This window comes from Nannobrachium achirus (assembly GCF_963921795.1).
Source record: "Nannobrachium achirus genome assembly, chromosome: 21".
Lineage (NCBI taxonomy): Eukaryota > Metazoa > Chordata > Actinopteri > Myctophiformes > Myctophidae > Nannobrachium > Nannobrachium achirus.
The window spans coordinates 19,747,216-19,759,919 of NC_137828.1; the positions used below are offsets into that span (position 1 = coordinate 19,747,216).

The following is a 12,704-nucleotide window of genomic DNA, read 5'->3' on the forward strand; positions in this document are numbered from 1 at the left end:
TATGGACTTTTACTTGTAATAGAGTATTTCTGTATCGAGTACTTTTTCCACCACTGATTTTCTTGAATGACAGTCATTAGCCTAGCTACAGCAAGTTGGTTGCCAGTGACAACCAGTCATGTAATCACAGCGTCCCTCTGGGCTATGGGACCTACTAGACTCCAACAGTAACACTGTGGGTGTGGTCTGTGAACCGCGAACCGTTGATAAGATAACTGTATAATTTATACTACTAACTACTACTAGTTACTACTACTACTACTACTTTACAAATAACGTTTAAATGACGCTCAAACTCACCAGTCGGAGAAGTCTTCGTTCAATTCAATCGTTACATAGGTATATAAATAAACGGACTAAGTAGCGGAGTTAGTTCAGAATCTTCCAGGCAGATGGTTTAGATGTGTGGGGCGGAGCTACTGACATGACTTGTGTGCGTTCGTTTATTATCACGGATCTCCCCGTTTCCCCTACACCTACCAACTACAGCACTACAGATAACCTGGGCTTTGCCCATACCAGTGGTTCACTGGTTCTTAAACTTTTTCATGTCAAGGACCCTCAAATTTACACTTGTCATGTCATCAACCCACTGACCCCCCCATGTGAAAAGATAGGCCAGGGAACCCTATAATATGAGAAGATTTTTTACAGCTCTATCAGTGATTTTCAAGTTGATTTCAACCATTTGATTTTCGGGACCCCCAGGTTGACATGTATTAGGCTACAGACCCCCCATGTACAGTAATGGCATTTCTATATCTGGGACCCCCTGGTGTAAACCCTAACCCCATATCCTTACACAGTAATAATATGCTTTATATACCTCAGCTTTCATTCTTTTTTTTTTTTTGTTATCAACTTTTTTATTTTATTCAAAGCATGAATGTTACATGATGTAGAAGATACACAAATGTATTATGAATACAATCACAAGATAAATGTACAAACACCATACAGCAACTCAAACAACAATGACAAGACAAGAAAAGAAGAAAAACAAACCCACCCACCCCCTTTCCCTGGACCAACATGGAATTTAAAATAGTACATGCCTGTGCCAGGCTGTTACCCCTATGTAGACTTCTTGGAACATATCCTCGAGCTTATCTGCAATGCCCGACCATATAATAATGTTGTCCTCATTTGCTCTGTGTAAACTTGCCATTGACTGCTCTAAATATACTATATCTAAAAAGGTTAGAGCCACACCACCTCAGCTTTCATTCTTAGTTATAGGCCTACTTGTATTCCGGTATTTGTATTATATTAAAAATCTGCCTACATATTCTTCTTGTATTTTGGTGTTCTGCAAACCTCAACCTACATATATTTATATTATGCTCATTGCTTTATACCTCAGCTTAAATTCTTATATTATACATTTACAGTATATGATACAACACTCACTGTAAATCTCTGCTTACATGTGATTCTTCTCCTCACATAAGAGAATAGTATGCAGCAGCAAGGAAGACACCTCTTTTCAAATCCAGGATGAGATAAACAAACAATTTTATTGATTAGATAGTGCAGTAGACTTTAGTTTGAAGGTTTTTTGTTCCTTTAATTAAAGAACAGGCAGAATGTACAGTGAATAGGAGGGGATCACAAAGAAGCAGCAACAATGATTAGCAAACAATAAGAGTTACTGTGAGAGATGGCATCATTTTTGCAAGAATACTGAATAAAATAAATACCCAAGATATTATATCCAGTTTATCTTCCCAAACTGGAAGGGTTAGACACTTAGTTACTGTGCATAAAATAAAGCAATTAACAATGTAGATGTAAATGGCACAGTGGTAATATTAGTACAAATAACAGCATCATTGCACAAAGATACTAAGGTGTTACACCATACGGTTAACAGTCATTTATTTGCAAAAAACTTTTCGCATAAAAAACTAATAATAATAATAATATTCTTTTGTCTCTGTTAAAAGGTTTTAGAACTAATATGTAGAGTCTGTCTAATTTGAAATTTCACAAGAGGATAAGCCCCGTGAGATGCCGCATCTCGCATTCGAGGGGGGGTCCTCATATTGTGTTTATGCCACAATATGGAAATATAAACGTAATCATTGCGTTTGAATTTACAAAAAGTAAAAAAAAGTATACTTCCACAAATGAAACCATACCTGTCGATACACTGAAACAACACAGTATTCAACAATGCTGTATAAACTACCATCATCACAAAGGGGTACCGTCCGCTATTTCTAAAGTTTAGAATCTCAAACAAATTGGCACCAGCTATCATTCAGATATGCCAGTAACACCCAGGATTAAATGTCACAAATAACCAAGTTAAGAGTAAGTTTGTTCAGCAGCCGAGGTACAAAATAGCATTCTTTATACTAACAAAAATGGCACCGTTGTGTGTAAAATAAATGTTTTTAAAAAGAAAGCGCATTAGTATATCAAAGTCCTGTTAATTGTAAACATTTTTAAGGCTAGTTAGTGTATTTGGTCCAGCCTTACTGGATCAACATGTGTGGTAATTACACATCATCTTCATGCTGTGAAATGGACAAAAACTAAACATTGCTGGCACTTAAGTCACATATATGAAAGTGGCTTTATATTATGATTCGTTATAACTATACTACCATGCTTAGCTGAGTTAAAGACAAAAAGTGAACTGAAATGTGATGTGAATTTTAAATGTAAAGGCTGATCCAGGAATGTTACCATCCTGACAGATTCTCTGTGACTTCTAGATATTATGAAAAACGAAAGATTGTCAGACCGAAGGAGAGCGAGACGGAAAACATGCTTTTTCTCTGAGGATGGAGGTCCTTTGTCTTTAGCCTGGCATCAGCCAGACTGATAACGTGGATTCACTCAAACATTCCTCCACAGTATCAGTCTGGACCAATCAGTGTATTTCACTGTTCAGTGGAAATGCCATCACTGATTGGCCCGGTCATTTTCAGATTTCTCATACTCTCTCCCTATGGGCTGAAGTCCAGACTGATACTGTGGAGGAACGTGTGAGTGAATCCAGGTCAGTCTGGCTGCCAGGCTACCTTTGTCTGGGGATGACATGCTTGGTTGCTGACGTGGAGTTGCTTGAAGCCAAGATGGGGCGCCTGAGCTAAAAGTACCAGGCAGACAGATGTGGATTTAAAAAACTGAACTGATTTGCAGACAGGATGAAAAGTGCAGTCCGTTGTCTGGGTATGCGATGCTTGGATGGATACGTGCAAAATGAAGAAGAAAGAATAATATACAAACAATGGAGACAATATGCTTTCAGAGCCCAAAACATATCCACGATATATATCCGGAAATTGATTTCCTGATTCCAAAAAATATATTTAGGAATCAGCCAATTCTTTTGTATATTTACAAAAATGCAGATTTGAAATATGCAGTGAAAGAGGAAGCCTCGTAAACCACCCCCCAAAATGCGATTGGTGGGGATTTACAAGGCTATGAGAGAGGAGATCCTGAGATACATGCATTAAAGTTTCACGGATACTGACATGGATATGTTTGACTAATGATGTGTGGGTCAACTTGTGACCCACAGAGGTCTCTTGGGTAAACCCAGAATTAGTCCACAATTTGGCCAGATTAGGATCAGACCTTTTCTCTCTGTGTTGAAATGTTGGGGTAGGTGAAATAGCTGGGTGAGCACCGGTCACCCATGTCGGCTGGGTAAATAGGCGGGCACCCTGTTGGGCCCACCCTGTTGGGCGGGTAACCCCGGTGACCCGCAAATCAGTCACTAGTGTTGAGTGTGGACTGGTGTTTGATGAAAGGTTAGGTTCCTTGGCTTCATTCAGGGACATAATAGGGTATATGCACATACGCCATTTTGTGCCACTTCCGGGTGTCTTTCGACTTCCTTCACAGGTGTTACTGATGACACTAATTAAGGCTCATGTTGGCTATGGAGTGTTTCCAATGAGCCAACATGCACAATGTCAACACCCTGACTCTGTTTGACCAGAATGGAACAGAGCCTTCATTAGTATCATCGGTAACACCTGTGAAGGAAGTCGAAAGACACCCGGAAGTAGAACAAAATGGCGTATGTGCATATACCCTATTCTTTGAAATTCCAGAAACGATGTGCTCCTTCATACTGGTACAGTGAATGAATGGACCTACAGTAGGTCGTTGGGAGTGTTTTCAGGACACCACAGGAGGGGCTGTTGCGAAGGGGCCGTCGCGCGGTGGCTTCAGATTCATGGTGTTGAAGAAACCCATTACCTGACCCGGAACCTCAGCCAAGACATTCTGAGCCAGCGCTTCTTGAGGAGCCTTTAGAGAAAGAGAGAGAGACAGAGATAGAGTATGTGTTTGAGTAAGGAGGAGGGTTGCATGTGGTAATATTTAACGTTTTTTCAGACACCGGTAGCTTGGGAAACTGTAAAACCACAGAAACAGGCCAACTGTTTCCTAGAAAGCAGAGAAAAGCAGCCATCTACAAGCAACACTTTAGTTAAGAGTTCTTTCCAAACATACAGTAGTAGGCTAAATAGATCACAGTGATCACACAAACTCCAAAACTGCGTATACTAATGAAAGTGCACATATAAAATGAGATACAGACAACATATAAATATACATTCATATAAATGAGTTAACAAGTGATTAAACATTGAAGAGGTGGTGCCATAGTTTTGTACCTTTTTCTGTTTTGTATGTGTCTATGGAGTTAACATTATTCTAATAGACCACCGGGTGGGCTTATAATGTGCAGATTTGTCTTCCCCGTGTATTTGTGTTTACTTCCTGAAAGCTGAAAGCCTCTGAGTCAAAAGGCCCAGTCGAAAAACACAGATTTAATTACATCATAAATGTATCCCCTCCCATTTTACCATTCACCCAACACTGTGGGTGTGGCTAACTTCAGCTGGTTCAACACCCACCATGACTATTAGGCATTCTTAATGAACTGGTGGGTGTGGCCACATAAAAAAACAAATTTTAACTCTTTCTGTATACTTTTTTGGAAAAAAAAGCTTCCTCCTAGTATAATCATAATACCTGATTATCATGTTTTAGCAGAGAAAAGAATCATGGCACTGCATCTTTAAACATTAAGAAGAAAACTAAGTGGCTGCTGCATTCTACCAATAATGTTCGTCCAAAAGGTTTGTTGATTATGACGTGCCCAGAATGTGGATGCTAGGGTTAATGGGGTTAAAGCCATGCAGCCTTGCACACAGGCAGAGCAGGGAGGGTCGGGCACTGTAAGCTGACTCATGGTGGGATAATCCTACTGTACATTTCTAAGATGGCCTGGAGTCGTTGGGGGGCTTCAGCTGAAATAAATTGAAGAAGGAAGCCACTTGGTCAGGCAGCTCTGCCAGTACGCTCTGGGCAAGAGCCGCAGTGCCTGCCTGCAATGAGATATACAGTAGATTAGAGCTTAAAGATTTAGCCCGAGCCCGACCTGACCAGCGACGGGTTCGGGCCGAGTTTTTCACGTATCTGTCGGGCTTTGGGTCGGGCTGGACCTTGAAGCTGTGCTCGTAACTTCTGTAATAACATGAAGCCTCTCACAAACTCTTGGTGAGGGTGCGGCCGTCCAGACAGTACGAGACAGATGCATTAACCCCCATCCACTCCCAAAAGGGGAAATAATAACACCAAAAACTAAATAATCAAATATCGGTATCAGTATCGGCTATCGGCTAAATCAATGGTCTTCAAAAGGGGGTCCGGGACCCCTAGGGGTCCTCATAGTTACTAAAGGGGGTCCTCCAAAAATCTTTGTGTGATAGAAAAATATTTATCCTTTTTTATATTAACCACTTGAATCCTAGTGTCCATATTCTGAGAACTTTAGACAAAAATAGCAGATATACAAGCTCACAACGCCTCACGCTGAGCTTGTAGATCGGCAATTTTCGGCAACGACGTTTGGTGTAGACTAAGTACAGAGTGAAATGTCAAGTTATGTATTGACGATTCAAGTGGTTAAATACGTATCCGAAAACACAAATTGACCTGAATCCAAAATACACTGATGATTGTGCTGTCAAACAATGAATGGAATCTATGAACAGGTTGTGGGGGTCCCTGCTACATCTCTCTCTCAACTAAGGGGTCCTTGGCCTGAATAGTTATTTTTAACATCGGTATCGGTATCGGCCAAGAATTTCCATATCATGCATCCCTATAAAATAGGCATCGAGGAGGGATACAAGGAAAGAGTTGCCAGTGAGGTTAGCCTTAGACACAAGTCACATCAAGAAGCCACAGCACTCGTGCAAGTACAGTATGTGTGAATAGAAGCCTGTGATGTCTACTGCTGTCGCTTACGTTCTGGAACTGTCTGAAGGGAACAAACTGGACGATGTCTCGCATGGCGGACTCTCCCGTCGCCGAGCGCAGGATACCGTCGTCGCCGTCCAAAAACTCCATGGCCTCAAAGTCGGCCCCGCCCACCCCGACGATGATGACGGACATGGGCAGGCGCGAGGCGTTGACGATGGCGCTGCGCGTTTGGTCCATGTCTGTGATCACTCCATCGGTTATGATGAGCAGGACAAAGTATTGCTGCAAACCCAGGAGAAGAGAAGAGTTAGGTGAACACATTATTATTTTATTTTTTATAAATCTAGAGTAGACAATTATCTGTACCCTTTTTGCCCCAATTTAGTCCTTTTATGCCAATTAATTCCTCTGTGTCACTGCTGTTGTAACAAACTTGCTCACTTGCCAGTGAGGACTGCTTGCCACTCTTCCCTACACCAGTTTGCGTAGATTCCATATAGGCCTAGTTTCATTGTTTTCAGATATTTAAACACTTGAACCGTCAATACTTGATAAACTTGACCTTTCACTCTGTACTTAGTCTGCTCTTTTCCCCCTCTACACCAAACCTTGCCGAAAATAGCCGATCTACAAGCTCACAACGCCTCGCAGCGCGAGGCGTTGTGAGCTTGTAGATCTGCTATTTTTGGTCAAAAGTTCGCAGAATATGGACACTAGGGTTCAAGTGGTTAATATAAAAAAGGAGAAAGAAGTTTCTATCACACAAAGATTTGGAGGACCCACTGTAGTAACTCTGAGGACCCGGCCCCCCTGTTGAAGACCCTTGATCTATCCATCTATCCGTCTATCCGTCAATCCATATCATATATCATCACACATTTGACATTCATTCACATTATATCCCAGTATGAACTCATACTGTAGTTATTGTTTAGATGTGTCAAATGAGTTAAGGCACAAACAGACAAAGGACTGTTTCCCTCTACTCACAGAGGCGGTCTCCTGCTGGATAGCCTGTCTGCCAAAGTGGGCCACGTGGTTGATAATTGGAGCAAAGTTTGTTGGACCGTACAGCTTGATCTGGGGCAGACATTGCTGGTAGGCAGCCACTACCCCTTCGATACCTAAAACACAACACAAAATACACCACATCTACCCATTTACCTAGGCTATGTATGATAGCTAAATGCTAAATGCCAAAATTGTAAATTGTATGACACTTCAAAAATAATGTATTATTACATTTGCACACACACATATGTAAACCAGAAAACCAGAATTAGTCTTGGCAGTTGGCTTTGACTTGGCCTACCTGCACAGAATGGATTTGACGGATTGAAGTTGACGGGGAACTCGTGAGAAACCTGTAAAGTCACAAATCAGCCTTAGGCATCAATAGAACAGACCAAAGCATTCTAAATGAACAGAGTCAGCAGTATTGTGGAAGAAAGCACAAATTAAAAGTTCAAAAAGTAAATTGTGAAATTGGAGTAAATAGCACATAAATATCTTAATCTTAAACATTATTTTTTATACTTTGGCTATTCAAAAATAACATGAAAAATTGTGCAAATCTTTAAATATATATTTTTTAAAAGTGAACATTTTTAACTCAAATCTTTGCTTCCCTGGAACAAAATATTTTGAGATGGGGGTCTGCGAGTCAAATACATATACTTCTATAGGACTTCCTGACATTAAAAAGTCTGAGCACCACAGAAAAAGAAACGTTTTTCATAAAACCATTAGGATTGAGAAGACATTTTTAGGTATTTTTCAGGTCTTAACAGTCTATGGGAAACTTGTGTTTTTTTGCACACAGATTTAGCATTTCAGTACCTGTCCTGTGGGAGGGACCTGGGCTCCAAAGCCGAAGACGGGAAACATCTTGTCGCTACAGAGGCAAGACAGAGCATGACGTTACAGCAGGTACAAGCCAACAACCTACTGCTTGTATATCTAAAATGAATCAGCTACTACAAAACCGATATCATGACAACATTCCGTTTTACCACAATGCTTTATCACTTGACAGGTGCATTTGATCACTGAGCTAATAAACTATGCTACGGTAGCTATTATACACTCTGTCTGCATCTGTTTGTTCACTGTGTGCCAAGCCAATATCATTCACACAATACACAATAGTCAAACTCTGTTCAATCCTGTATGGGGAAACAAACAGGAAACTGTGGTACAGTGAGTAAGATCAACGTTTCAAAAAGGAAGTAGCACAAAATATCTATAGATTTCAGTGGGTGGGGGCTAAATATGTCTTTTTAGACACAATAAGCTGGCAATTTCTTTGTTACTATTTACACCAGCCCCCATAAGTCACATCTGTCCATGAATGATTGCGGTGCATCTTGGGCTTGGGCTTATTGTGTCTAAAAATACATATTTAGCCAATTGTACGCATGCCCCCAACCTGGGGGCATGCATGCAAATCAAAATAGTTAAAATCACTAAAACGATAGAAAGAAAACATTTTAACACTCATCTTTTCTTTTCTCTAATGACTAACTAAAATATGAACTCTTGTTGTAAAAAAGAAAAACAAAGTTGTCCTTTAACGTGTGTTCTGGACATTATCATATGAAGCAGGGACATATAAGATATTGTATGTTGTTGCTTCGTCAGTTATAGTTTTGCTACCAGTGTGCACAACGCCAGCTGTATACTTCTTGGACCACACCGGTCAGTTACCTGTCATAGTCCTGGATGACGCTGCCCACGGCCCAGATAGCTGACAGGTACTCATTGTAGCCCTGAGGGTTGATGTAGTGGAGAGACCTGGGGGTTCTGGGGTCGCCGTTGGAGCCGGTGAAGTCTATGGCAATCTGCATGGTGAGGGGTTGATTTGAAATGGTTTAGAATGATATACTGTAAGTTTTAATTTTGAATAAATAACAGGTATGCCACTCTATGGGGTGATCACACCGAGACGTTGCAACAGGTGCTTAAACCCATTATGGACGGGAACACATTTTTGTGCTTTTACCCCTCAGGCCAGGAACATTTTTTGTTGCTTTTACCCCTCAGGCCGGGAACACATAGCAACCCTTTTTTCTGAACATTTTCTATGAAAGCCAAAGGTTTAAGCTATATAATAGTTTTGGAATGTTGTTTCTAACTGCTACAGAGGCTGAGTAATACGTTTTCCAGAAAAACAGGGTAATTTCCAAATCGGCCATAGGTTTTTAAGGCTTTTCTCAGGGCCTAAATGGGTTAAAAACGCCCTGGCAAAACAGCACATGTGACAATATATCAAAGTTGATATTAAGATCTTAATATCAAGTTTGATATATAATATCTATAAAAAAAAAATCTAATTATCAAACTTAAGCATTTTCCACTGTTCCTACCACACCAACATGCATCACAACAGGAAGCAGTGCTCTTCCGAGCACAGGTCTCCACCAGGCCAGGCGTCCTGGTGGTGCTACTGTATAATAGGCCAGTGTAAAAAGGGTGGCATATGTTCTTCACCTTAGACCTTTCATGGCAATCGGACGCTGCATGCATGATTTGAAGCATTGTGTTCCAAAAATGTGTTTTGCTAAAAGTCTACCTGCTGGTGGCGCTATAACAGGCCAATGTGAAAAGGGTAGCATTTGTTCCTTGACATAGTGGGAATATGTGTGGCAAATGTCACGGTAATTGCAAGCTGCGTTGATGATTTCAGGCATTTTGTTCAAAAACGGAGCAATCCTGCAAACTTTGGAAGCTAATATTAGCCAATCAGGATGGAATATGAAATATCAGATGGATCAGACTTGATCACATGACTATAGAGATACTGTGTACTGATTTGTGTTATTTTTGGGAACGTGTGTGTGCGCGCGATTTCATGATAATTGCACTTTGCGTTTGCATTTGAGGCATTTTGTTCAAAATGGCTCAATCCTACAAACTTTGGAAGCCAATCTTAGCCAATCAGAATGGAATATGCAAAATCGGACAGATCCGTGTCGATCACATGACTGTCGAGATACTGCCTACCGATTTGTAGGATTTTTGGACACAATCTGTAAGAGTAGTGTACAGAAATGTGTTTTGCAAACATCGGCCACTAGGTGGCGCTAGAACAGGCCCATTTGAAAAATGTAGGGCAGAGGTTCTGAATTGGCATCCAGGGAATGTGTGTGCTCACTCTGGCAGCGACCGGGCCAACGGCAACTGAGATTAGGTGGTCACAAACTGCGAGGATGCACGGACACACGCACGCACGGACGGACACACGGACGGACGAAGAGGAAAACATACTCTCCCCCATGCCTTCGGCTGGTGGAGACAACAATGGTTTTCTTGGTGTGATCGTCCCCAAGGAATCATGAGATTCAGAGCAGATGGAGCAGTATTCATGTGGGTGGGTAATAAGCCCCATTTCAAAAACAGCAGCTCCCAGCTGTGTCAGGAGTGTTAAACAGGGAGTTTCTGTATACAAGCACCAATTTAAAACTGCATTGTGCAATTATCTTTGACGGTCAACCGGCTTGAAAGTAATATACTGTATACTGTATGAAGGTTTCAATGAGACATAATATTAATGACAAACATGTTCAAGCAGCCATATTGTTTTGTTCACGTCCTTTCTAAAGCATGTAGCCAAAATAAAAGCCAGCCAACTCTAAGCTCCTCAGGGCTCCCATCCCACACTGCTCATGGATTCGCACACCCCGTCTCGCTTCTTTTTCACGGAAGCACAGAAACCATGTGCGTGTCCGAAAAATCAAAACATATTCTGTGTGTGCTAATGTAGCTTCAGGGTTAGTTCATGCAAGACCCAAGAGTCTTGCCGCGCCTAGCTGTAGTCAACTGTCAGTCTGCTCTTTTCCCATTCCATATTCTCATATCAGCTGATCCTTACGTCACATTGTCATACTCCAATCAAAGCTCGCATTCAGCAGGAAAGGCCCCTTTAATTACAGCTTGCTTTCTCTACCTATGCTTGGTTTCCGAAACTTCTGAACATTCGCTGCTAGCTGCCTCCTCCACCCCAGGCTCCACCTTGCACGATCAGTCTGGCTAAGCTCTTGTGATTGTCTGACTAAGTTACATGTCAATGTATTGCTAAGCTCAAATACCTGTGATTTTGACTGACTAAGTTACATAATGTACTGCTATTCTGCTATTGTATCCCTATGGGGCATCAGCGTTCCCTGATTTTGCTTAGCATGCTTAAAGGAGTAGTTCACCACTTTTCAACCTGTCTTCATATAATAGGTCCTCACTAATGTTCATGATAAAATATCAAAAAAAAAATTCTACTCAGTCCAAGTCTCCTAGGAGAGTGGTGGGAAGTTCAGAATCCATCGTCTTGTGACATCATCATTTTCCCAAAAAAAAAAATGTAATCAATATTTTTGAAAAAGATATTTCGATTTTTATTATCGCGAGAACAATGGCTTCCACTTTAAAATTGCAACTTTTCAGGAATAGAAAGCCTGCAGTTTCTATAAACTGGATTGGCAATCGATGATGTCACAAGACGATAGGTTTCTGACCTGCCCACAGCCCTCCTCTGAGAAAAAAAAAAGGAAAAAAAAAAAAAAGAAAAGCTATTTTTGAGTGAGGACCAATTATATGAACATAGGTTGAAAAGTGGTGGAGTGCCCCTTTAAGCATACACAAAATTCTCTATAATCAGTTGTAATCAGGACCATAGATTGGAGTCAGTAGGGACCTACTCCACCTACTCAATGGCTCCGCAGATAGTTATCCATTCATTCATTTGATCATGGCTAATCTCTCACAGTCTGCTGTCCATACTACCATTTTAAATCATTCAGTCAGCAGTTATGATCTCATTGATGTGTACACAGTCATCCTTTACATTTCCCCCATGAAGTACACACCAACCAGAAAACAGAAATAAAATACACATATCTCGCTAGAAATGTTATCATAACACATTGTAGTGATCAATATTGTACGGGCGACAGAATGATTTAAAACAGTAGTACTGCAGGTAGGGGCAGACGGTGGGAAAACAAGCCATGATCAAATGAATGATAACTACCAACTGTGCCATTGAATAGATAGAGTATGTCAATACTGACTTCAATCTATGGTCCTGATTACAGCTGATAATGGCAATTTAATGTGCTGATAACATTCAAAGTGGGTAGAGTATCCACATTTATCTTGCTTTGGCTGCAATAATAGTGTGTGAGTAGGAGGTGAATGGCTTGTTTGGACACACAATGCCATAATAGAGGCTGTATGCTAATGTGAATGTCTCCGGTTGACATCTCAGCCCGCCCAGTAAGACATGACAAAGTGTCCCTGAGCAGGACACTAATCCCTTACAGCTCTTCCCCAAGCACTCATCATCTCCATCTTCTGGGTGAAGCTGAAACTGAATTTCCCCTGTGGGATTAATAAAAAGTCTACTATCTCCTTCTTTATGGGTCAGTAGTGGCTATCTCACAATGGAGCATTAAAATCAAGGAAGAATAAAA

The 12,704-nt window shown here is 41.0% G+C and overlaps 1 protein-coding gene across 1 annotated transcript in view; it reads right to left on the reverse strand.

The window, feature by feature from the left end:
• Positions 1 to 1,498: 1,498 nt before the first annotated feature.
• Positions 1,499 to 12,704, reverse strand: part of LOC308306629 (uncharacterized protein) — a 62,314-nt gene continuing 51,108 nt past the window's right edge. Inside the window, exons 29-34 of the mRNA XM_080751670.1 lie at positions 8,947 to 9,080; positions 8,080 to 8,134; positions 7,553 to 7,604; positions 7,231 to 7,364; positions 6,286 to 6,522; positions 1,499 to 4,275 (exon numbers count right to left, since the gene is read on the reverse strand). Coding sequence (XP_080607796.1) covers positions 4,144 to 4,275; positions 6,286 to 6,522; positions 7,231 to 7,364; positions 7,553 to 7,604; positions 8,080 to 8,134; positions 8,947 to 9,080 — 744 coding nt within the window. The 3' untranslated portion in view covers positions 1,499 to 4,143. The remainder of the gene's footprint in view (positions 4,276 to 6,285; positions 6,523 to 7,230; positions 7,365 to 7,552; positions 7,605 to 8,079; positions 8,135 to 8,946; positions 9,081 to 12,704) is intronic.